Source organism: Oncorhynchus kisutch, linkage group LG18 (genome assembly GCF_002021735.2).
Source record: "Oncorhynchus kisutch isolate 150728-3 linkage group LG18, Okis_V2, whole genome shotgun sequence".
NCBI lineage: Eukaryota > Metazoa > Chordata > Actinopteri > Salmoniformes > Salmonidae > Oncorhynchus > Oncorhynchus kisutch.
Window position 1 is genome coordinate 30,027,723 of NC_034191.2, and position 24,221 is coordinate 30,051,943.

At 43.8% G+C, this 24,221-nt stretch overlaps 1 protein-coding gene across 4 annotated transcripts in view; it reads left to right on the forward strand.

The window, feature by feature from the left end:
• The window catches only part of LOC109875592 (septin-4), a 77,256-nt gene that overhangs the window by 38,906 nt on the left and 14,129 nt on the right, over positions 1–24,221 (forward strand). Inside the window, exon 1 of one of the 4 annotated variants that reach the window (XM_020467953.2) lies at positions 13,240–13,479. The exons of the other annotated variants lie outside the window; for them this stretch is intronic. Coding sequence (XP_020323542.1) covers positions 13,444–13,479 — 36 coding nt within the window. The 5' untranslated portion in view covers positions 13,240–13,443. Of the gene's footprint in view, positions 1–13,239; positions 13,480–24,221 lie in introns of those variants that run through there. 4 annotated transcript variants of the gene reach the window in all.

The following is a 24,221-nucleotide window of genomic DNA, read 5'->3' on the forward strand; positions in this document are numbered from 1 at the left end:
AATTCAGGGCTATTTATTTATAGCTAAATGGAAATGCAGACCTTTGTTCAGCTTGGCTTCTGTAACTGGAACACAGAACAGTATAAACGTCAACAAAAATATATATTTATACTCCCCACCCAATTTTGTTTTGTTTTAAATAAGACCATAACAAATACAGTTCAAATGGCCAACTATAATCAACCTATTATAAAGGTGTGTGTGTGTGTGTGTCGTTCTCTGGTGCTTCCGTAGTAGCCCTCTCTCTAGAGACGTCAGCAAAATAAAGCAGCTAAAACAGCCCCTACAGCCTTTTGAGTTGCTGGAAAACAGTTCTACCGTGTAGAGGTATCACTTGTAGAGGTATCACTTGTAGAGGTATCACTTGTAGAGGTATCACTTGTAGAGGTATCACTTGTAGAGGTATCACTTGTAGAGGTATCACTTGTAGAGGTATCACTTGTAGAGGTATCACTTGTAACTGTGCTTGTCCACCATGACTTCTGGTTGGAGAGGGAGAGAGAGCCCATTTTGGACAGAGGAGGTATGGATGGATGACTGGGGCCACACTGGCCAACCCTGCACAGGAGTGCCATCGAATTCTACACTCACTGCAGAGACTGGGTAGGCACACTGGTTGTAGTGCAGTGGTTTGTTACCTAGTGGGAGCTATCCAGAAGCTTGTATCCATCTAAAGGCCATTGCTTTCATAGAGAACTATCCAACTGAGCATTAGAGGGGGAAAACACATCTAAAGACATGGGATCATGTGCCATTGGCACTCAGTGTTTCCTCTGGAATATATACTGAGGGTCATACCTAAGTAATTGATAATAGGAGTTCTCCTTCCATCTCACTCTCCCTCTCTCTTCCCTTCCCTCCCTCTATTAATCTCTGATGGCCTCTTTCATTTCCTCAGCCCTCTGACGGAACACCTCCTCGCCACGACCTCACGAGCCGATTGTTTCTCCACACCGGCTTGTCGAGGATAAAACAGAACAGAGGGTGGAGGAATGCTGCTTGTGCAGCCTGGTTCCAACAGGAACGTTTAGCTGGGTCAGATAAAGGACCTTAATTGAATGGAGGAGGAAGTGCAGGTTCAGCACTAAGGACTTCTCCTCATGTGGGGGCCAGGGCTGCTGTGGGCTGCTGTGGGCTGCTGTGCGCTGCTGTGAACTGATGTTCTTGTTCATGCAGAGGCGGTCGATAGCTGGTGATGTGGAAGTTCAGTGAGAGCTGTTAGATTCTTGAATTCTTCTTGTGAACAATGTGTTTTTAATGATTTTAGTTGATCTGAGAATGCTGATAAGGCATTTTGGTCTCTATTGTGAAAACTCTGTTCTCTGAATGTTTTACATGTCCTGAATTAACCTCCGTGGAGAATCGCAGTGCTTTTGCGCCAATTCGGCATAGCCTACCCTGGCTTCATAAGAGCCAGGTTGTATTGTCTGCTGCCCTACCCCTAGAGAGAGACCCTGTCTCACACACATCACATGACTGAACCATACTTTGTGTGCTAGTTGTCCTTGTCTACAGGGCAGTAGCATTTCTGTGTGTGTTCAGTTAGATCGCTGTGTGCATTACAATTACTGTCCCACTAGTGTGATGCAATGCTCTGCTATTTATAATAGCCATGGGCATTTATGTCATTGGCATCAGGTGTTATTTTATGACGTGGGGTTGTTGTCATTTTCGGGTGTACGTGTGTTTGACAAGCTGTTTCATGTGGAGGGCACTAGATGGCGCCACCTCTCTGCCAGCTCACTCTGGTGTCAGTGTTGTACCCAGTGGAGTCTGAGGACCAAGTGTCTACAGTGCTACGTGCCTCAGACACAGGAGCACAATTTGAGCAACCATGTGTTTTCCTGTCTCACTTGTTTTCCATTTGATGAAGGTCTGTTGACCACAGCAAATGACTCAAATTTGTATCTGATCTAAGTGCATTATGTTTGAGAATATGTTCTGGTGGAGTCTCCAAAGACAGCTGTTTATTATGGTGTTATCTAGTCTGTCTGAGCTGTGTGTGTGTGTGTGTGTGTGTCATCTCTTGGGGCATGCTGTCAGCTCCTTTAGACAATCCTGATTATCAGTCCCTGATGAGAGTTTTAGAGAGGACCAGGGCCCATATTTACAAAGTGTCTTAGAGTATGAGTGCTGTTCTAGGATCAGTTCAGCCTGTTAAATCATAATGAATAAGAGGGCAGACCTGGATCAGAACTCTTAAGACACTTTGTGAATACAGGACCTGGACTCCTTTCAACAGACTTTCAATACTACAGGAAGTAGTATTGACACCACAGGAAAGTGGGCATGGCACTCCAGTCTGCTTGGAAATGGGAATGCCCCCCTCTCACCCTCCAGCCGGCCCTGCACATTTCTCACAGCTTTACAGGATCTTAGTGGGTTTTTACCATACTGTATGGGTCTGTATAAGAGGATACTGTCTACTGCTTACAGTATTCATTGCACTGTCTATATGTTGGTCGCTGACAGTGATGATCCTGTAGGTTGGGATCTGGATCTGGTAGTGGTCCACAGTATTCCAGACAGCCTCTCCCCCCAGAGGCTGACTGTGAATTCCTCTCACAGCAAATCTGTCAAAGGAAGATTAATGTGTATGGTCTGAAGCCCAGCGCTCTCTTTCTCTCTTGTAGTCCTAGATTATCTGAATTGTCTGTCTGTCTGTCTCTCTGTCTGTCTGTCTAAGCCTATGAGTCTGTCTGTCTGTCTAAGCCTATGAGTCTGTCTGTCTGTCTAAGCCTATGAGTCTGTCTGTCTGTCTGTCTAAGCCTATGAGTCTGTCTGTCTGTCTGTCTAAGCCTATGAGTCTGTCTGTTTGTCTGTCTGTCTAAGCCTATGAGTCTGTCTGTGTCTGTCTGTCTAAGCCTATGAGTCTGTCTGTTTGTCTAAGCCTATGAGTCTGTCTGTCTGTCTAAGCCTATGAGTCTCTGTCTGTCTGTCTGTCTGCCTAAGCCTATGAGTCTGTCTGTCTGTCCTGTCTGTCTGTCTGTCTGTCTGTCTGTCTGTCTGTCTGTCTGTCTGTCTGTCTGTCTGTCTGTCTGTCTGTCTGTCTGTCTGTCTGTCTGTCTGTCTGTCTGTCTGTCTGTCTGTCTGTCTTGTCTGTCTGTCTGTCTGTCTGTCTGTCTGTCTGTCTGTCTGTCTGTCTGTCTGTCTGTCTGTCTGTCTGTCTGTCTGTCTGTCTGTCTGTCTGTCTGTCTAATCCTATGAGTCTGTCTGTCTGTCTAAGCCTATGTGTCTGTCTGTCTGTCTGTCTAATCCTATGTGTCTGTCTGTCTAATCCTATGTGTCTGTCTGTCTAATCCTATGTGTCTGTCTGTCTGTCTAATCCTATGAGTCTGTCTGTCTGTCTGTCATAGGCTGTCTGTCTAATCCTATGTGTCTGTCTGTCTAATCCTATGAGTCTGTCTGTCTGTCTAATCCTATGAGTCTGTCTGTCTGTCTAATCCTATGAGTCTGTCTGTCTGTGTCTGTCTAAGCCTATGAGTCTCTGTCTGTCTGTCTGTCTGTCTGCCTAAGCCTATGAGTCTGTCTAAGCCTATGTGTCTGTCTGTCTGTCTGTCTAATCCTATGTGTCTGTCTGTCTGTCTGTCTGTCTAATCCTATGTGTCTGTCTGTCTAATCCTATGTGTCTGTCTGTCTGTCTGTCTGTCTATGCCTATGTGTCTGTCTGTCTAATCCTATGAGTCTGTCTGTCTGTCTGTCTATGCCTATGTCTGTCTGTCTGTCTGTCTGTATATGCCTATGTGTCTGTCTGTCTGTCTGTCTAAGCCTATGAGTCTGTCTGTCTAATCCTATGAGTCTGTCTGTGTCTGTCTGTCTAAGCCTATGAGTCTGTCTGTCTGTCTAAGCCTATGAGTCTGTCTGTCTAAGCCTATGAGTCTGTCTGTCTGTCTGTCTAAGTCTGAGTCTGTCTAAGCCTATGAGTCTGTCTAAGCCTATGAGTCTGTCTAAGCCTATGAGTCTGTCTGTCTGTCTGTCTAAGTCTGAGTCTGTCTAAGCCTATGAGTCTGTCTAAGCCTATGAGTCTGTCTAAGCCTATGAGTCTGTCTAAGCCTATTAGCCTATGAGTCTGTCTGTCTGTCTAAGCCTATGAGTCTGTCTGTCTGTCTAAGCCTATGAGTCTGTCTGTCTGTCTAAGCCTATGAGGCTGTCTGTCTGTCTAAGCCTATGAGTCTCTGTCTGTCTGTCTAAGCCTATGAGTCTCTGTCTGTCTGTCTAAGCCTATGAGTCTCTGTCTGTCTGTCTAAGCCTATGAGTCTGTCTGTCTGTCTGTCTGTCTGTCTGTCTGTCTGTCTGTCTGTCTGTCTGTCTGTCTGTCTGTCTGTCTGTCTGTCTGTCTGTGCCTATGTCTGTCTGTCTGTCTAATCCTATGAGTCTGTCTGTGTCTGTCTGTCTAAGCCTATGAGTCTGTCTGTCTAATCCTATGAGTCTGTCTGTGTCTGTCTGTCTAAGCCTATGAGTCTGTCTGTCTGTCTGTCTGTCTGTCTGTCTGTCTGTCTGTCTGTCTGTCTGTCTGTCTGTCTGTCTGTCTGTCTGTCTGTCTGTCTGTCTGTCTGTCTAAGCCTATGAGTCTGTCTGTCTGTCTAAGCCTATGAGTCTGTCTGTCTGTCTAAGCCTATTAGTCTGTCTGTCTGTCTGTCTGTCTAAGCCTATGAGTCTGTCTGTCTGTCTGTCTGTCTAAGCCTATGAGTCTGTCTGTCTGTCTGTCTGTCTAAGCCTATGAGTCTGTCTGTCTGTCTGTCTAAGCCTATGAGTCTGTCTGTCTGTCTGTCTAAGCCTATGAGTCTGTCTAAGCCTATTAGTCTGTCTGTCTGTCTGTCTGTCTAAGCCTATTAGTCTGTCTGTCTGTCTGTCTGTGTCTGTCTGTCTGTCTAAGCCTATGAGTCTGTCTGTCTGTCTAAGCCTATGAGTCTGTCTGTCTGTCTAAGCCTATGAGTCTGTCTGTCTGTCTAAGCCTATGAGTCTGTCTGTCTGTCTGTCTAAGCCTATGAGTCTGTCTGTCTGTCTGTCTAAGCCTATGTGTCTGTCTGTCTGTCTAAGCCTATGAGTCTGTCTGTCTGTCTGTCTAAGCCTATGAGTCTGTCTGTCTGTCTGTCTAAGCCTATGAGTCTGTCTGTCTCTGTCTGTCTGTCTAAGCCTATGAGTCTGTCTGTCTGTCTGTCTAAGCCTATGAGTCTGTCTGTCTCTGTCTGTCTGTCTAAGCCTATGAGTCTGTCTGTCTCTGTCTGTCTGTCTAAGCCTATGAGTCTGTCTGTCTGTCTGTCTGTCTAAGCCTATGAGTCTGTCTGTCTGTCTAAGCCTATGAGTCTGTCTGTCTGTCTGTCTGTCTGTCTGTCTGTCTGTCTGTCTGTCTAAGCCTATGAGTCTGTCTGTCTGTCTAAGCCTATGAGTCTGTCTGTCTGTCTGTCTGTCTGTCTGTCTGTCTGTCTGTCTGTCTAAGCCTATTAGTGTCTGTCTGTCTGTCTAAGCCTATGAGTCTGTCTAAGCCTATGAGTCTGTCTGTCTGTCTGTCTAAGCCTATTAGTGTCTGTCTGTCTGTCTAAGCCTATTAGTGTCTGTCTGTCTGTCTGTCTAAGCCTATGTGTCTGTCTGTCTGTCTGTCTGTCTGTCTGTCTGTCTGTCTGTCTGTCTGTCTGTCTGTCTGTCTGTCTGTCTGTCTGTCTAAGCCTATTAGTGTCTGTCTGTCTGTCTAAGCCTATGAGTCTGTCTGTGTCTGTCTGTCTGTCTGTCTGTCTGTCTAAGCCTATTAGTGTCTGTCTGTCTAAGCCTATTAGTGTCTGTCTGTCTAAGCCTATTAGTGTCTGTCTGTCTAAGCCTATTAGTGTCTGTCTGTCTAAGCCTATTAGTGTCTGTCTGTCTAAGCCTATTAGTGTCTGTCTGTCTAAGCCTATTAGTGTCTGTCTGTCTGTCTAAGCCTATGAGTCTGTCTGTCTGTCTGTCTGTCTAAGCCTATTAGTCTGTCTGTCTGTCTGTCTAAGCCTATTAGTCTGTCTGTCTGTCTGTCTAAGCCTATTAGTCTGTCTGTCTGTCTGTCTAAGCCTATGAGTCTGTCTGTCTGTCTGTCTAAGCCTATGAGTCTGTCTAAGCCTATGAGTCTGTCTGTCTGTCTGTCTGTCTAAGCCTATGAGTCTGTCTAAGCCTATGAGTCTGTCTGTCTGTCTGTCTGTCTGTCTAAGCCTATGAGTCTGTCTGTCTGTCTAAGCCTATGAGTCTGTCTGTCTGTCTGTCTAAGCCTATGAGTCTGTCTGTCTGTCTGTCGAAGCCTATGAGTCTGTCTGTCTGTCTGTCTAAGCCTATGAGTCTGTCTGTCTGTCTGTCTAAGCCTATGAGTCTGTCTGTCTGTCTAAGCCTATGAGTCTGTCTAAGCCTATTAGTCTGTCTGTCTGTCTGTCTAAGCCTATTAGTCTGTCTGTCTGTCTGTCTAAGCCTATTAGTCTGTCTGTCTGTCTGTCTAAGCCTATTAGTCTGTCTGTCTGTCTGTCTAAGCCTATGAGTCTGTCTGTCTGTCTGTCTAAGCCTATGAGTCTGTCTGTCTGTCTGTCGAAGCCTATGAGTCTGTCTGTCTGTCTAAGCCTATGAGTCTGTCTGTCTGTCTAAGCCTATGAGTCTGTCTGTCTGTCTGTCTAAGCCTATGAGTCTGTCTAAGCCTATGAGTCTGTCTGTCTGTCTGTCTGTCTAAGCCTATGAGTCTGTCTGTCTGTCTAAGCCTATGAGTCTGTCTGTCTGTCTAAGCCTATTAGTGTCTGTCTGTCTAAGCCTATTAGTGTCTGTCTGTCTGTCTGTCTAAGCCTATGTGTCTGTCTGTCTGTCTAAGCCTATGAGTCTGTCTGTTTGTCTGTCTGTCTAAGCCTATTAGTGTCTGTCTGTCTAAGCCTATTAGTGTCTGTCTAAGCCTATGAGTCTGTCTGTCTGTCTGTCTAAGCCTATGAGTCTGTCTGTCTCTGTCTGTCTGTCTAAGCCTATGAGTCTGTCTGTCTCTGTCTGTCTGTCTAAGCCTATGAGTCTGTCTGTCTCTGTCTGTCTGTCTAAGCCTATGAGTCTGTCTGTCTCTGTCTGTCTGTCTAAGCCTATGAGTCTGTCTGTCTCTGTCTGTCTGTCTAAGCCTATGAGTCTGTCTGTCTGTCTGTCTGTCTAAGCCTATGAGTCTGTCTGTCTGTCTAAGCCTATGAGTCTGTCTGTCTGTCTAAGCCTACGAGTCTGTCTGTCTGTCTGTCTAAGCCTACGAGTCTGTCTGTCTGTCTGTCTAAGCCTATGTGTCTGTCTGTCTGTCAGTCTGTCTAAGCCTATTAGTGTCTGTCTGTCTAAGCCTATTAGTGTCTGTCTGTCTGTCTGTCTGTCTAAGCCTATTAGTGTCTGTCTGTCTAAGCCTATTAGTGTCTGTCTGTCTGTCTGTCTAAGCCTATGAGTCTGTCTGTCTGTCAGTCTGTCTAAGCCTATTAGTGTCTGTCTGTCTAAGCCTATTAGTGTCTGTCTGTCTGTCTAAGCCTATGTGTCTGTCTGTCTGTCTGTCTGTCTAAGCCTATGTGTCTGTCTGTCTAAGCCTATTAGTGTCTGTCTGTCTAAGCCTATTAGTGTCTGTCTGTCTGTCTAAGCCTATGAGTCTGTCTGTCTGTCTGTCTGTCTAAGCCTATTAGTCTGTCTGTCTGTCTGTCTAAGCCTATTAGTCTGTCTGTCTGTCTGTCTAAGCCTATTAGTCTGTCTGTCTGTCTGTCTAAGCCTATGAGTCTGTCTGTCTGTCTGTCTAAGCCTATGAGTCTGTCTAAGCCTATTAGTCTGTCTGTCTGTCTAAGCCTATGAGTCTGTCTGTCTGTCTGTCTGTCTAAGCCTATGAGTCTGTCTGTCTGTCTAAGCCTATGAGTCTGTCTGTCTGTCTGTCTAAGCCTATGAGTCTGTCTGTCTGTCTGTCGAAGCCTATGAGTCTGTCTGTCTGTCTGTCTAAGCCTATGAGTCTGTCTGTCTGTCTGTCTAAGCCTATGAGTCTGTCTGTCTGTCTAAGCCTATGAGTCTGTCTAAGCCTATTAGTCTGTCTGTCTGTCTGTCTAAGCCTATTAGTCTGTCTGTCTGTCTGTCTAAGCCTATGAGTCTGTCTGTCTGTCTGTCTAAGCCTATGAGTCTGTCTGTCTGTCTGTCGAAGCCTATGAGTCTGTCTGTCTGTCTAAGCCTATGAGTCTGTCTGTCTGTCTGTCTGTCTAAGCCTATGAGTCTGTCTGTCTGTCTGTCTAAGCCTATGAGTCTGTCTAAGCCTATGAGTCTGTCTGTCTGTCTGTCTGTCTAAGCCTATGAGTCTGTCTGTCTGTCTAAGCCTATTAGTGTCTGTCTGTCTAAGCCTATTAGTGTCTGTCTGTCTGTCTGTCTAAGCCTATGTGTCTGTCTGTCTGTCTAAGCCTATGAGTCTGTCTGTTTGTCTGTCTGTCTAAGCCTATTAGTGTCTGTCTGTCTAAGCCTATTAGTGTCTGTCTAAGCCTATGAGTCTGTCTGTCTGTCTGTCTAAGCCTATGAGTCTGTCTGTCTCTGTCTGTCTGTCTAAGCCTATGAGTCTGTCTGTCTCTGTCTGTCTAAGCCTATGAGTCTGTCTGTCTCTGTCTGTCTGTCTAAGCCTATGAGTCTGTCTGTCTGTCTAAGCCTATGAGTCTGTCTGTCTGTCTGTCTGTCTAAGCCTATGTGTCTGTCTGTCTAAGCCTATTAGTGTCTGTCTGTCTAAGCCTATTAGTGTCTGTCTGTCTGTCTAAGCCTATGTGTCTGTCTGTCTGTCTGTCTGTCTAAGCCTATGTGTCTGTCTGTCTAAGCCTATTAGTGTCTGTCTGTCTAAGCCTATTAGTGTCTGTCTGTCTGTCTAAGCCTATGAGTCTGTCTGTCTGTCTGTCTGTCTAAGCCTATTAGTCTGTCTGTCTGTCTGTCTAAGCCTATTAGTCTGTCTGTCTGTCTGTCTAAGCCTATTAGTCTGTCTGTCTGTCTGTCTAAGCCTATGAGTCTGTCTGTCTGTCTGTCTAAGCCTATGAGTCTGTCTAAGCCTATTAGTCTGTCTGTCTGTCTAAGCCTATGAGTCTGTCTGTCTGTCTGTCTGTCTAAGCCTATGAGTCTGTCTAAGCCTATGAGTCTGTCTGTCTGTCTGTCTGTCTAAGCCTATGAGTCTGTCTGTCTGTCTAAGCCTATGAGTCTGTCTGTCTGTCTGTCTAAGCCTATGAGTCTGTCTGTCTGTCTGTCGAAGCCTATGAGTCTGTCTGTCTGTCTGTCTAAGCCTATGAGTCTGTCTGTCTGTCTGTCTAAGCCTATGAGTCTGTCTGTCTGTCTAAGCCTATGAGTCTGTCTAAGCCTATTAGTCTGTCTGTCTGTCTGTCTAAGCCTATTAGTCTGTCTGTCTGTCTGTCTAAGCCTATGAGTCTGTCTGTCTGTCTGTCTAAGCCTATGAGTCTGTCTGTCTGTCTGTCGAAGCCTATGAGTCTGTCTGTCTGTCTAAGCCTATGAGTCTGTCTGTCTGTCTGTCTGTCTAAGCCTATGAGTCTGTCTGTCTGTCTGTCTAAGCCTATGAGTCTGTCTAAGCCTATGAGTCTGTCTGTCTGTCTGTCTGTCTAAGCCTATGAGTCTGTCTGTCTGTCTAAGCCTATTAGTGTCTGTCTGTCTAAGCCTATTAGTGTCTGTCTGTCTGTCTGTCTAAGCCTATGTGTCTGTCTGTCTGTCTAAGCCTATGAGTCTGTCTGTTTGTCTGTCTGTCTAAGCCTATTAGTGTCTGTCTGTCTAAGCCTATTAGTGTCTGTCTAAGCCTATGAGTCTGTCTGTCTGTCTGTCTAAGCCTATGAGTCTGTCTGTCTCTGTCTGTCTGTCTAAGCCTATGAGTCTGTCTGTCTCTGTCTGTCTAAGCCTATGAGTCTGTCTGTCTCTGTCTGTCTGTCTAAGCCTATGAGTCTGTCTGTCTCTGTCTGTCTGTCTAAGCCTATGAGTCTGTCTGTCTCTGTCTGTCTGTCTAAGCCTATGAGTCTGTCTGTCTCTGTCTGTCTGTCTAAGCCTATGAGTCTGTCTGTCTGTCTGTCTGTCTAAGCCTATGAGTCTGTCTGTCTGTCTAAGCCTATGAGTCTGTCTGTCTGTCTAAGCCTACGAGTCTGTCTGTCTGTCTGTCTAAGCCTACGAGTCTGTCTGTCTGTCTGTCTAAGCCTATGTGTCTGTCTGTCTGTCAGTCTGTCTAAGCCTATTAGTGTCTGTCTGTCTAAGCCTATTAGTGTCTGTCTGTCTGTCTGTCTGTCTAAGCCTATTAGTGTCTGTCTGTCTAAGCCTATTAGTGTCTGTCTGTCTGTCTGTCTAAGCCTATGAGTCTGTCTGTCTGTCAGTCTGTCTAAGCCTATTAGTGTCTGTCTGTCTAAGCCTATTAGTGTCTGTCTGTCTGTCTGTCTAAGCCTATGTGTCTGTCTGTCTGTCTGTCTGTCTAAGCCTATGTGTCTGTCTGTCTGTCTGTCTGTCTGTCTAAGCCTATGAGTCTGTCTGTCTCTGTCTGTCTGTCTAAGCCTATGAGTCTGTCTGTTTGTCTGTCTGTGTCTAAGCCTATTAGTGTCTGTCTGTCTAAGCCTATTAGTGTCTGTCTAAGCCTATGAGTCTGTCTGTCTGTCTGTCTGTCTAAGCCTATGAGTCTGTCTGTCTCTGTCTGTCTGTCTAAGCCTATGAGTCTGTCTGTCTCTGTCTGTCTGTCTAAGCCTATGAGTCTGTCTGTCTCTGTCTGTCTGTCTAAGCCTATGAGTCTGTCTGTCTCTGTCTGTCTGTCTAAGCCTATGAGTCTGTCTGTCTCTGTCTGTCTGTCTAAGCCTATGAGTCTGTCTGTCTCTGTCTGTCTGTCTAAGCCTATGAGTCTGTCTGTCTCTGTCTGTCTGTCTGTCTAAGCCTATGAGTCTGTCTGTCTCTGTCTGTCTGTCTGTCTAAGCCTATGAGTCTGTCTGTCTGTCTCTGTCTGTCTGTCTGTCTAAGCCTATGAGTCTGTCTGTCTCTGTCTGTCTGTCTAAGCCTATGAGTCTGTCTGTCTCTGTCTGTCTGTCTAAGCCTATGAGTCTCTGTCTGTCTGTCTAAGCCTATGTGTCTGTCTGTCTGTCTGTCTAAGCCTATGTGTCTGTCTGTCTAAGCCTATGTGTCTGTCTGTCTGTCTAAGCCTATGTGTCTGTCTGTCTGTCTAAGCCTATGAGTCTGTCTGTCTCTGTCTGTCTGTCTAAGCCTATGAGTCTGTCTGTCTCTGTCTGTCTGTCTAAGCCTATGAGTCTGTCTGTCTCTGTCTGTCTGTCTAAGCCTATGAGTCTGTCTGTCTCTGTCTGTCTGTCTAAGCCTATGAGTCTGTCTGTCTCTGTCTGTCTGTCTAAGCCTATGAGTCTGTCTGTCTCTGTCTGTCTGTCTAAGCCTATGAGTCTGTCTGTCTGTCTAAGCCTACGAGTCTGTCTGTCTGTCTAAGCCTACGAGTCTGTCTGTCTGTCTGTCTAAGCCTATGTGTCTGTCTGTCTGTCTGTCTGTCTGTCTAAGCCTATGTGTCTGTCTGTCTAAGCCTATGTGTCTGTCTGTCTGTCTGTCTGTCTGTCTGTCTGTCTTGTCTGTCTAAGCCTATGAGTCTCTGTCTGTCTGTCTAAGCCTATGAGTCTCTGTCTGTCTGTCTGTCTGTCTGTCTAAGCCTATGAGTCTGTCTGTCTGTCTAAGCCTATGAGTCTGTCTGTCTAAGCCTATGAGTCTGTCTGTCTGTCTGTCTAAGCCTATTAGTGTCTGTCTGTCTGTCTAAGCCTATTAGTGTCTGTCTGTCTCTGTCTGTCTAAGCCTATGAGTCTGTCTGTCTCTGTCTGTCTAAGCCTATGAGTCTGTCTGTCTCTGTCTGTCTAAGCCTATGAGTCTGTCTGTCTCTGTCTGTCTAAGCCTATGAGTCTGTCTGTCTCTGTCTGTCTAAGCCTATGAGTCTGTCTGTCTCTGTCTGTCTAAGCCTATGAGTCTGTCTGTCTAAGCCTATGAGTCTGTCTGTCTAAGCCTATGAGTCTGTCTGTCTAAGCCTATTAGTGTCTGTCTGTCTAAGCCTATTAGTGTCTGTCTGTCTAAGCCTATGAGTCTGTCTGTCTCTGTCTGTCTAAGCCTATTAGTCTGTCTGTCTGTCTGTCTAAGCCTATTAGTCTGTCTCTGTCTGTCTGTCTGTCTGTCTAAGCCTATGAGTCTGTCTCTGTCTGTCTGTCTGTCTAAACCTATGAGTCTGTCTGTCTCTGTCTGTCTGTCTAAGCCTATGAGTCTGTCTGTCTGTCTGTCTAAGCCTATGAGTCTGTCTGTCTGTCTGTCTAAGCCTATGAGTCTGTCTGTCTGTCTAAGCCTATGAGTCTGTCTGAATGCTGCTGAGCTGAGAAAATCATGTTCCTGCTTCATTCCTGGACTGCCTTACAAAAGACTGAGATAATGTATGCGGCTCAGTCTTTCTGCTGTGTCCATTCATTTGACTTTTAAACCTTGCTGTAAAATGGGAGGGAATAGCGTAATCGCAAAAACCGAATTCCCTAAGAATGAGTAATGCGTAATACCAGACAGATTATGGTAAATCTTTTATATTATGGCCTAGTAAGGTGACTGACTAAAGTGTGTGTGTCTGTGCGCGCACGTTGTATCCACATTGCGTACATTGAGAAGTATTTGAGGCTGTGCATCCCTTTAGTGCCCTGTCCCCACAGATGCATGTGACATGTACGTACACGCACACACTGGAAAGACGTTTCTTCCCCACTGCAGTACCACTCTTGCCCTGGTACTGCCAGCTGAGATGCTAGGAGGGTTGGATGGGGGCAGTGAGCGGTGCTAGAGTCTGGGGCGCCTGCAGCCTGTATGAGTACTAAGTGATGAGCTGTGCTTAAATGAAACTCTTCCTTCCTGACTGTTTGACCATTAGAGACACAAACGTGTGTGTGTGTGTGTGTGTCTGCACATGCATGTATCTTGCACAAGCACAACATCTGTGTGTGCATTGTGGAGCAAAGCTGTGGCTGTGCAGAATGAGGACAGTAGGGGCTTGTTTAAGAGGAGACAGGGCAGATGTTGTAAAGCTTCCAACAGTGCAGCATCTCTCCTGAAGGAAGGAGTGACAGGACAGCGCTACTGCTGCATCAAATATACATGGGCTGCACACATTGGTCAGAACTGAGAAAGGGGTGGGATTATTCAAATATACACCACAGAGAGTGGTTGACAATGAGCCAAGGGGCATGCAAAACAGAGCCCTGAAGTCTGTAGCAAGGGGTCTGGTTATGTAGATTTGATATCAATTGATTGGATGAGGGTAGGAGAAATGGGTGTGTTTATGTACTAAGGTGTATTCTGTGAGAGGTGAAGTGACAGTAGGACTGAGGAGCTTTTCAAGGCCTGTTTACCGTCTCCTCTGATCTGTCTCTTTTGATTTGGGTTCTGTCTTCTATTGGGGGCTTTTATTTTCATGTAATTGGGGTCCCAAAGGAGAAAATGGCAGCAAACTCTGAAACAAACAGCGACTCTGAGGTATGTGTGTGTGTGTGTGTGTGTGTTTGTTTGTTTGTTTGTTTGTTTGGTCTGTAGTGTTTACTCCTCCACTATAGTGGTAATGAAACTATTTGTCTTTGTCAGCATTGCCAGCTTCTCCCCTGAGCATATGCTTGAGGTTTAACACTATATCACACAGTCTGCAACACAACACTACAAGTTGCCTTCAGTCAGTTTGGTATAAATATCAGTCGGTGTGTTCTGTGTGAGCATAATTCTGCATTAGGCTTGACATTCTTCCTCTCAACAAAGATTTATACTGTGAAGTGCTTAGTATGATGTGCATGGCTTCCCATGACTTTAAACACATGTTGGTTGTTGTTGCCTTGTGTTCTGGCACCACTGCAGCTGGGTGCTGGTTGCCTGTTGTGAGAGGGGAGGCACCAGTCTTTCATAGGGATGTTAAGATGTCTATATTGATTAATGTAACAACAGCTGATTGCACTGTGCGTGTGTATTGGTTTTGGAGAGTTAGCCTACCTGCTGCTGCGGCAGTGCAGATGTTATTGACAGGGACTCTCTTCCTGTCTGATGGTGTCAGTTTAATTGCATTTTGCTCAAGTCTTAGAGCACCAGTCTACTGTAGATGTGCTGTAATATATATGGGTACTTACAGAGTTGGGGATTAACTGATTATATGTAATCTGATTACAAAAAAATGAATGGTTACGTTACCAGCAAAAATATTGTAATCACATTACAGATACTACAGATGTGGCCTTGGCTCTTTAAAAAAAAAAAAATCTGAAGGATGTTTGTGAGAATATACATTGACACAACACATTAAATTCAACATTTTCAAAAAAGGCACAAGTTTAAGTTTGTTCCACAAGTCAGATACCACTATGATGACACGCCAAATGCATTTGATGGATCGTTTTGTCTTCTAATGCCTCCTTAAGGGAAAAGTGATCCAAAAGAAATCAGATTACATTACTGAGTTTGGTTAAACCTCTTACGTCGACCCGAGACTCAATCGTCTCATCTAGCCATCAGCAAATGCAAATGCGCTACGCCAAATGCTAATAGCACTCGTTAAAACTCAAACGTTCATTAAAACACACATGCAGGGTAGTGAATTAAAGCTACACTCGTTGTGAATCTAGCCAACAAGTCAGATTATTAAAATGCTTTTCGGCGAAAGCATGAGAAGCTATTATCTGATAGCATGCAACACCCCGAAATACCTGAATGCGACGTAAACAAAAGATTTTGCGTAGCCGGCGCAACACAAATAGCAGAAATAAAATATAAAACTTTCATTACCTTTGACGAGCTTCTTTGTTGGCACTCCTATATGTCCCATAAACATCACTATTGGGTCTTTTTTTTCGATTAAATCGGTCCATATATACCCAAAATAGCCATCTATGGAAACTGTGATTCAGAAAAAAACACTGTTTGAAAACGCTACGTCATTTTTTTAAATTAAAAAAGTCGACGATAAACTTTCACAAAACACTTCGAAATACTTTTGTAATCCAACTTTAGGTATCAGTAAACGTTAATAATCTATCAAATTGATCACGGGCGATGTGTATTCAATAGCTCCACGATTTCAAATCATCTTCCGAAATCTCTCTTCCAAAACTTCCTGTCGGAGACCGGATGGAAACTGGTCTCTATACCTCGTTTGACCAAGAAACAACGAAAAGGCAAACGACAAGACTGGCGACATCGTGTGGAAGCTGTAGGACTTGCAATCTCGGCCCCATTTAATTCCGTGCCCCTTAAACAATACATGCAAGTGGCGCATGGATATTCTTTCCAGTTTTCAGTGATCAATTTTTCTTGCGCTTTTCGATGAAACAGACGCTCTGTTATAGTCACAGCCGTGATTTAACCAGTTTTAGAAACGTGAGAGTGTTTTCTATCCACACATACTAATCATATGCATATACTATATTCCTGGCATGAGTAGCAGGATGCCGAAATGTTGCGCGATTTTTAACAGAATGTTCGAAAAAGTAGGGGGTCGACGTAAGAGGCCATTTTGGACAGGTAACGAACAACTGTAACAGATTACATTTAGAAAGTATGTAGGATGAGCACCTGACTTCCCTTGGGCTGTTCTGGCAGAGCTGTGTGTGTCTGTATTGCCCACCCATCTCACTCTCCATTCTGTCTCTTTAATAGCCCAGTCTCACACAAACACACAGAGCCCTCTGTACTGATCGAAACAACCACAGCATTCACACAGAGCAGAGCACACATGTTCACTACATCACCACCTGCACCTGGGTAAGCCACAAGGGTGAACCTCACTGGAGTTGTTGTTGAGTTGAGTTTATTTTATTTTTATAGGGACAGTGCACATTAATCAACGTTTTAGTAAAAGTGCCGGTTTTAGCCAGCCGGCTCATTTTCAACCGCAGTCCCTGGGCAGGTTATTAAAAACAATTACAATATAGACAACAGCTACATAGGATAAGCAAGATGTAGCATACAGACAGAGCAACATAGAACAAAAACCAACAAGACAAAATTAATAAAATCAACAAAGTTTTTCCACACCTACAGTGTGGAAAAACAAGCTACAGACAACATGGAAAGCGACAACACACAGCTAGGGACCATGTTCACAAATCTGATTGACCTTTAGCCATGTCTTCAAGCATTTTGTGAAAGTGTGATATGTGGTGCAGTTATGTGTGTTCTACTCAAGCATTAAACCAAACACTCCAATGTGCAGACATTTTCAAGGGAATTCGCTCATAAATGAGATTGAGGTAATAGCCTCAAGTTCCAAAATGAGTGTTTTATAGGTGATTTCCACAGAACTAGAATTAATTATATTTGGATGTTCTGAGTCTACTGTATGTATGAATGTGTCACACCAGACTGGCAGGACTTTGGTGGCCAATGGGGCATCTCCCATCTAGTCTGCAGAACGTCCTGTAAAATACAGTTTGTATTTCACAGGGGCGTTGAAACCTGTCATTTCACTTAAGATGCTGTAAAATAAAGCATTTCCTCCAGGACGGGGAAATGAACATATTCTGAAGTAAATGCATAGTCTGACTATACTCACGCTTAATAAAGTCATTTTCACATCCGGACATTGAACGATAGCACCATAATTACTCTACTGTAGTTTTAGTAGATAGAAATAAGTGTGCTGACTTTTGAATTGCCTGCAGCAGAAATGTGCTTTCGTCCTTTGAGGTCAATAACAACATGCTGTACAGTTTCTTTATGGCTCGCTGTGTCTTGTGACTGCATTTCCCATGTCTACACACACACACATGCAGGTTGGAGTTTTTTGTCATTAATCTTGTTCTGGAGGCAGCTCTGCAGAGTGGTCACTAGCTGACACAGCCACAAAGTCATCAAATCGGATTTGAACCCTAACCTTAAACACACTGCTAACCCTAACCTTTTAATTTGTACAATATAGCACATTTTAACTTTGCAGCTAAGTGGAAATTGCTCAGTTCTGCCTACAGGAAAAGACTCATGGCAATAATCGTCAACCTGCCATACACACACTCCATGTCCTATGGAAAGCACTAAGCTGCCTGGTCCTCTGAGTGCAACAGTAGTGGCAGTTAAACCCTCTACCTCGCTCCAACAGTAACAAAACAGGGTATTGTTGCCAACCACAACTACTGTTATGTTGAATTTGGTTTCATATCCTTTCATTGTTTCTCTGAGACTGTATTATAGTCTAACCATCAACCTTTTTACTCCGTCAATCTGTAAAAAACTTTTCCCTTTTCGTTCCCACATCCCATCATTTCTTCCCCTTTTTTTGGACTTAGTTGATGGCATGTTGACAATGGTCCCTTTGAGGGCAGACAGTAAGTTGAAGGTTAACATTAGCTTCTTCAATAAGCATGTGAAGTAACCCACAACATGCCATTTCTGAAGTCCTTATAAGAACTCATTAAAGATGATTGAATACCTTCCACTAAAGTGGGTGCGTTGTGTGCACCGCCACGGAGTTAAATTGTTAAATTGTGGCTTCACTATGGCACGTTGTTACTCCTAATGACCTGAACTAAAGGCAGCAGCTGTTTTACCTGGGCTCCAGTAACATTAAGGCAGTTTTATATACCATTTAAATATTACATGACATTACTTAACACTTTTCACAACACATTAAGTGTGTTCCCGCAGGCCATTACTCTGCTACCACATATCTACAATACAAAATTCAGTGTGCGTGTCTTATGTATATGTGTAAGCATGTGTCTGTTCCTCTGTATGTGTCTCTTCACAGTCCCAGCTGTTCCATAAGGTGTATTTATCGGGGGGGGGGGGGGGGTTATTTATCTGATACTACTGCTTGCATCAGTTACCCGATGTGGAATAGAGTTTCATGTAGCCATGGCACTACGTAGTACTGTGCTCCTCCAATATTCTGTTTTTGATGGCATGTCTTGTGGGGTATGCATGGGTGTCCGAGCTGTGTGCTAGTAGTTCAGACAAACCGCTCAGTGCATTCACCTTGTCAGCACTTTTTACAAAAACAAGTAGTGATGAAGTCAATCTATCTTCCACTTTGAGCCATGAGAGATTTACATGCATATTATTGTTATCTCTAAATGTACATTTAAGGGCCAGCCCGTGCTGCCTTGTTCTGAGCCAATTTACATTTTCAGAGGTCCCTCTTTGTGGCACCTGACCACACAACTGAACAGTAGTCCAGGTTCAACATAACTAGGGCCTGTAGGACCTAGAGCACTGGTTGCATCACTGCCTGGTACGGCAACTTCTTGGCCTCTGACCTCAAGGCACTACAGAGGGTAGTGCGTACTGCCCAGTACATCACTGTGTCTAAGCTGCCTACCATCCAGGACCTCTACACCAGGCGGTGTCAGAGGAAGGCCCTAAAAATGGTCAAAGACCCCAGCCACACCAGTGATAGACTGTTCTCTCGAATACCACATGGCAAGCGGGACCGGAGTGCCAAGTCTAGGACAAAAAGGCTTCTCAACAGTTTTTACCCCCAAGCCATAAGACTCAGGTAATCAAATGGCTACCCGGACTATTTGCATTGTGTGCTCCCCCATAGTCATTTTAACTGTACATACTACCTCAATTGGGCTGACCAACCAGTGCCCCCGCACAGTGGCTAACCGGGCTATCTGCATTGTGTCCCACCCGCCAACCCCTCTTTTACGTTACTGTTACTCTCTGTTATTCATATATGCATAGTTACTTTAACCTTATCTACATGTACATACTACCTCAATCAGCCTGACTAACCGGTGTCTGTATGTAGCCTCGTTACTTTTATAGCCTCGCTACTGTATATAGCCTCGCTACTTTTATAGCCTCGCTACTGTATATAGCCTCGCTACTGTATATAGCCTCGCTACTGTATATAGCCTCGCTACTGTATATAGCCTCGCTACTGTATATAGCCTCGCTACTGTATATAGCCTCGCTACTGTATATAGCCTCGCTACTGTATATAGCCTGTCTTTTTGTACTGTTTTATTTCTTTACCTACCTATTTTTCACCTAATACCTTGTTTTGCACAATTGGTTAGAGCCTGTTAGTAAGCATTTCACTGTAAGGTCTACACCTGTTGTATTCAGTGCACTTGACAAACTTTGATTTGATCTGTCTTGTTGATGCTGTTAAAAAGGCAGAACAGCGCTTTATTATGGACAGACTTCTCCCCATCTTAGTTACTGTTGTATCAATATGTTTTGATCATGACAGTTTACAATCCAGGGTTACTCCAAGCAGTTTAGTCACCTCCACATGATTTATTACAGCATTTAGTTGAGGTTTACTGAATGACTGGTCCTGTAGAGATTTTTACCCATGACATTTTTCTTCAGAGCAGAGAAAGCTTTTTGTTGTGTTGGACTGACTGCTCTAAGATCTGTGGAATTAAACGATGAGATCAAAAACGTTCCTAAAAATCATCAACAGCTGACCGCTGACATGTATTCCATTTCTGACTGCAGCTTATGAATGTTCCACAAGATCTGCAGAAGTATTTTCCAGTTAAGTGCTCAAGGGGCTGGCCACCGCAGCAGTATGCCATCTTGAACTTGAACCAGACACTTTCTGGTTTCATGTGGTTGGTATGCACTAACTGTGTATGAGACCACCAGGTTTATCTTACTGGAGGTGTCACTGTATTGGTTTTACTGTGGATTTAAAAAAAACTTACACTAATTGGGTGAAAATGAATAATTATTTCTACTAGTAATTGTGGTGAGAGGCAGTAGTGTGGCCTATACCTGTCACGGATATTAACTGGATCAGGACCCAGGTGGGTCCCACTGACGTGAGCCTTTGAGCATGGCACTTAAGGTAATTAGATTACGTATTCAGCTGAATAAATGGGAAACGTGTCTTACCAGTAGGTTATTGATACAGTACTTATGTAAATGTGATATTTTTGATATATTTGCAAACATTTCTAAAAACCTGTTTTTGCTTTGTCATTATGGTGTATTGTGTGTAGATTAAGGAGGGGGGGAAGTATTTAGTCCATTTTAGAATAAGGCTGTAATGTAACAATGTGGAAAATTCAAGGGGTCTGAATAGTTTCTGAATGCGCTGTATATTATGTTATAGTCTAGGAACATACAGCTCCAAGTTCTACAATATGATAGAGACATTCCCATGAATGCTACTAATTTGTTCATCAGATGTGATCTAGGTGGGACGTGCAGTAGGACTGTGGTGGTGTGGTGTCGTGTGGTTTCTGGTGTTGTGTGGTTTCTGGTGTTGTGTGGTTTCTGGTGTTGTGTGGTTTCTGGTGTCGTGTGGTTTCTGGTGTCGTGTGGTTTCTGGTGTCTTGTGGTTTCTGGTGTTGTGTGGTTTCCTCAACCATAGGCCGGTGTTTTATAGCTAGCCGATAATGTGTTTTTGTAAGCTTATTGGTGTATCAGCCTCTGGAACTATGTTGAGCTCAGTAGCTCAGATGCTCCGCTGCAGCCCTGTTGGGTGACTGGGGTTTCAGTTATACGTCCAAGAGACCATTCAGATATATAGCCTAATTTGTTTGACTGTGTGCTTTAGATTTCTTCTTCAGAATTTTCTCAAAGGAATAGTGTGACTAAATCAAATGGAACAAGAAGTTAAACGTAGAGTTATGACTTATTTTGCCAAGACAAATGTTGTCAATGTGACTATCATTTACATTATCACAGCCTGTTTGTATATTCTTATTAGTTGTGATTAATTCAGTTTGACTGATTCTCTCTTACTGTATGTAGTCAACTCCTCCTTTCTTTTTGTAAGGAATTGAGGTTATCTTATTATGTTGAACCAATGATAAGCACATCAAATGGATCTAAAGAAAAGCAGACCTGCCAACATGCACGCATTTTGCGTACCAACTACGCAATTCTTTGTCCATGTACGTAGGTACGAGATCCGAGTTAAAAACTTCTTAGGGATAGGCGTCCCGTCAACGGACAGTTGTAAATCATGCAGCACCTTGTCACGATCACAGATTTTTAGAGAAACAACAAATGTTCGTACATATAGGTGTCTTCTATCGGCTGAACGCTTAAATTCTCGTTAATATAACTGCACTGTCCAATTCACAGTAGATATTACTGTGAAAAAATGGCATGCTATTGTTTGAGGAGAGCTCCTAACAACAAAACACTTTTTTCACCACGATAGGTTTGATAAATTCACCTCTGAAGGTGAAATGTGTACTTACCTTCTGAAATCTTGCTCTGATTTGTCATCCAATGGGTCCCAGAGATAACGTGAAGTGTTGTTTTGTTAGATAAAATCATTTTTCATATCCTTAAAAGGTCCATATAGCATGCACGATCGATTTTTGTATTTCCACTCATTCAATTTGCAAAGAAAGGAATATGTGAAAATCTAACCCTAAACGTTGTTCAACCTCATTTGGCCGCCTTTCGTTCCAGTACTCTGCTGCCTGTGACTGGAACGAATTGCAAAAATCGCTGAAGTTGGAGACTTTTATCTCCCTCACCAACTTCAAACATCAGCTATCTGAGCAGCTAACCGATCGCTGCAGCTGTACATAGTCTATTGGTAAATAGCCCACCCTTTTCACCTACCTCATCCCCGTACTGTTTCTATTTATTTACTTTTCTGCTCTTCTGCACACCAATATCTCTACCTGTACATGACCATCTGATCTTTTATCACTCCAGTGTTAATCTGCAAAATTGTAATTATTTGCCTACCTCCTCATGCCTTTTGCACACATTGTATATAGACCCCCCCTTTGTTTTCTACTGTGTTATTGACTTGTTAATTGTTTACTCCATGTGTAACTCTTTGTTGTATGCTCACACTGCTATGCTTTATCTTGGCCAGGTCGCAGTTGCAAATGAGAACTTGTTCTCAACTAGCCTACCTGGTTAAATAAAGGTGAAATAAAATAAAAACCAGTCAAATCACATTCATATTTATTCCTCAGAGATCCTAGAAGGTAACCAGACTTCCCTATATCATTAGGGTGTAGTATATCCTATAGGACACCAAATTTGGACAGAGAGCGAAGCCTTCATGGCATGCCGATGACACGTGTGGTCTTCACTTGATCGACTGTAACTTTGTCAAATAAGCATCAATCAGGGTCACACAAAGCTAGCTAGATAGCCAATGAGCTGGGCTTTACGGGAGTATCCCATAAAGTATCCCATATGGAAACCCCGTATCTGTTGCAAAATGTAGCTGCTAACCTTGTGCGACAGCAAGCCTTTTCCTTTTGGACAAAAATTATAAGAATATGGAGAGTAATGAAAACTGGGTGTTTTTGCAAATATTGAACTTATAATATGGATCCTAATACTGGAAAAGCTAAATCAAAGTCCAAGTATACAGATTTGACTATATTCTTGCATAAAAATTGTAATGTAAATGTCTCCTTCACAATTTGCCCAAATGTACCTGGGTGACTTCACACTAAATGTCGTGTAGTTTCTCATACATAATTATCCATCTGAAACTTTGCACATACACTGCTGCCATCTTGTGGACACCGTCGGAATTACAACCAGTGATGCTAGATGTGGGACCTTTTCTGTTGCATTTCAAATATGGTGGTAGAAAAAAAAAAGTTTTAAAAAGTACAAATGAATAGTGCCTGGTTTTAATGAAAAATAAATTCACTGAGTAAATCTAACATCTCTATTCTCGAGCTGCAACACAGTTTGTGTCAAAGGATTAATACATAATTATTCGACGTAGCTACCCCGTGTCTGCACCTCCTGTTTATGATGCTGAGTTTTCCGACTCTCAGCTGTACGTAAACACATTGATAAATCCCTTTTCCATTCTACGCTCTACATGTAATGGAATAAACATACAGACAATCTGCTAATTCCACAAAACATATAATTATTTTATGTTCTGTATCTTTTATGTTTTTCAGAGTACTGAACTGAACCAGGTGTGATCCATAATGTTTGTCGAAGAACATGAATCTCCAATTTGCCATGAGTGTCTGGTACTCTAAAAAGTTGGACAGGGTTGGCAGGTCTGGGAAAGTGGCGTGAGAAATGTCCAATGTATTTTCCCTACAAAGCACTGTACATGAGATGAATGGATCGATTTATTCTAAACACAGTTGCGTAACAGGCCTAGTATTATATTTGGGGGTTGCAGCAGTTCAACGCATAACTCTAAAGTCATTAGTGTATGCGTGTCGCCCATGAAGGCAAGTGAACAAGTACACACAGGGTAGAGGATCGGGAGAAGGGAGATGAAGGCTCAGAGGGAAAACATGCATGTGTGACTGATGCTACCCAACCTCTCTAGATGGAGCTGTACATTCACAGAGAGGAGATGGGGGAAAAAAATATCATATTTGCCCTCCATCCTCATATCCTGCAGCAATGCAAGAGGGTGGAGGGGGGACTGTAATCCCAAGGTTAACCCACTCCAGAGTGCTCTGTGCCAGGCATGCCAAGTAGCCCTGATGGACGTGCTGCCGAGGCTGACTGGGTGATGTCATCAGTCCAACTCTGCTGCCTGATCGTCACTACCACTATTGTTCTGCTGTCTGTGTTAAGGCTCCATTTATATTCAGTATGATCTAAGATTCCTCCTCTTGCTCTCTCTTTCTAGTTATCTCTCTCCTCTCACTCTTGTTTTCTCTCTCCCTTGAGATGCCGTACCTTTTCTTCTCAATTTAAGTCAAACTGTTGAATGAAGACCTCATGAGACATCAGTGTTTTTAGGCAGCAAAAGCAGGCAGCCAGCCATGCAGGCTGGTAAAGTAAGGAGAGTTCCATCTACAGTGAAATTCCTTGATCGTCATCCCTTTAAATCCGTTTCAGCTGTGGCTACGGTCTCCTAAGACTTTAATGCTTAAGATAATCATACACTCCAGTGCCTGACAGCCAAACTGATACAGTGTGAGAGGATAAATCTGTATTCCTCTCTTGTCTTAACTTGCAGGGTAAATAATTTGCTCGAGAAGAGCCAAAGTGGGTTCTTAGTGAAAAATCTATGTAGTACAGAGATGAGTGGCCTTAAAAGTTGAAGTGAGTTGGTGTTATTGGCATGGTATGGGTTGGACAGCCCAACCTTGTGAACCGTGATGGGTGCGTGGGCCGTGGATGGATTTCATGTCTGGCGGATCGGACTAGGAGCCCCAGGGCGGTGGGGCAGCCAGGCAGCTCGATGGGGCTGGAGGACAGTGTCCTGGTTCAAAAGGATATATAGGCAGGGGATGCTTGCCACTCTCCAGACTGGCTCCTGGTGAGGGCATGAAGAGCTGCTTGAGAGGAGGCAAGAGAGTCAGGCTGTTACA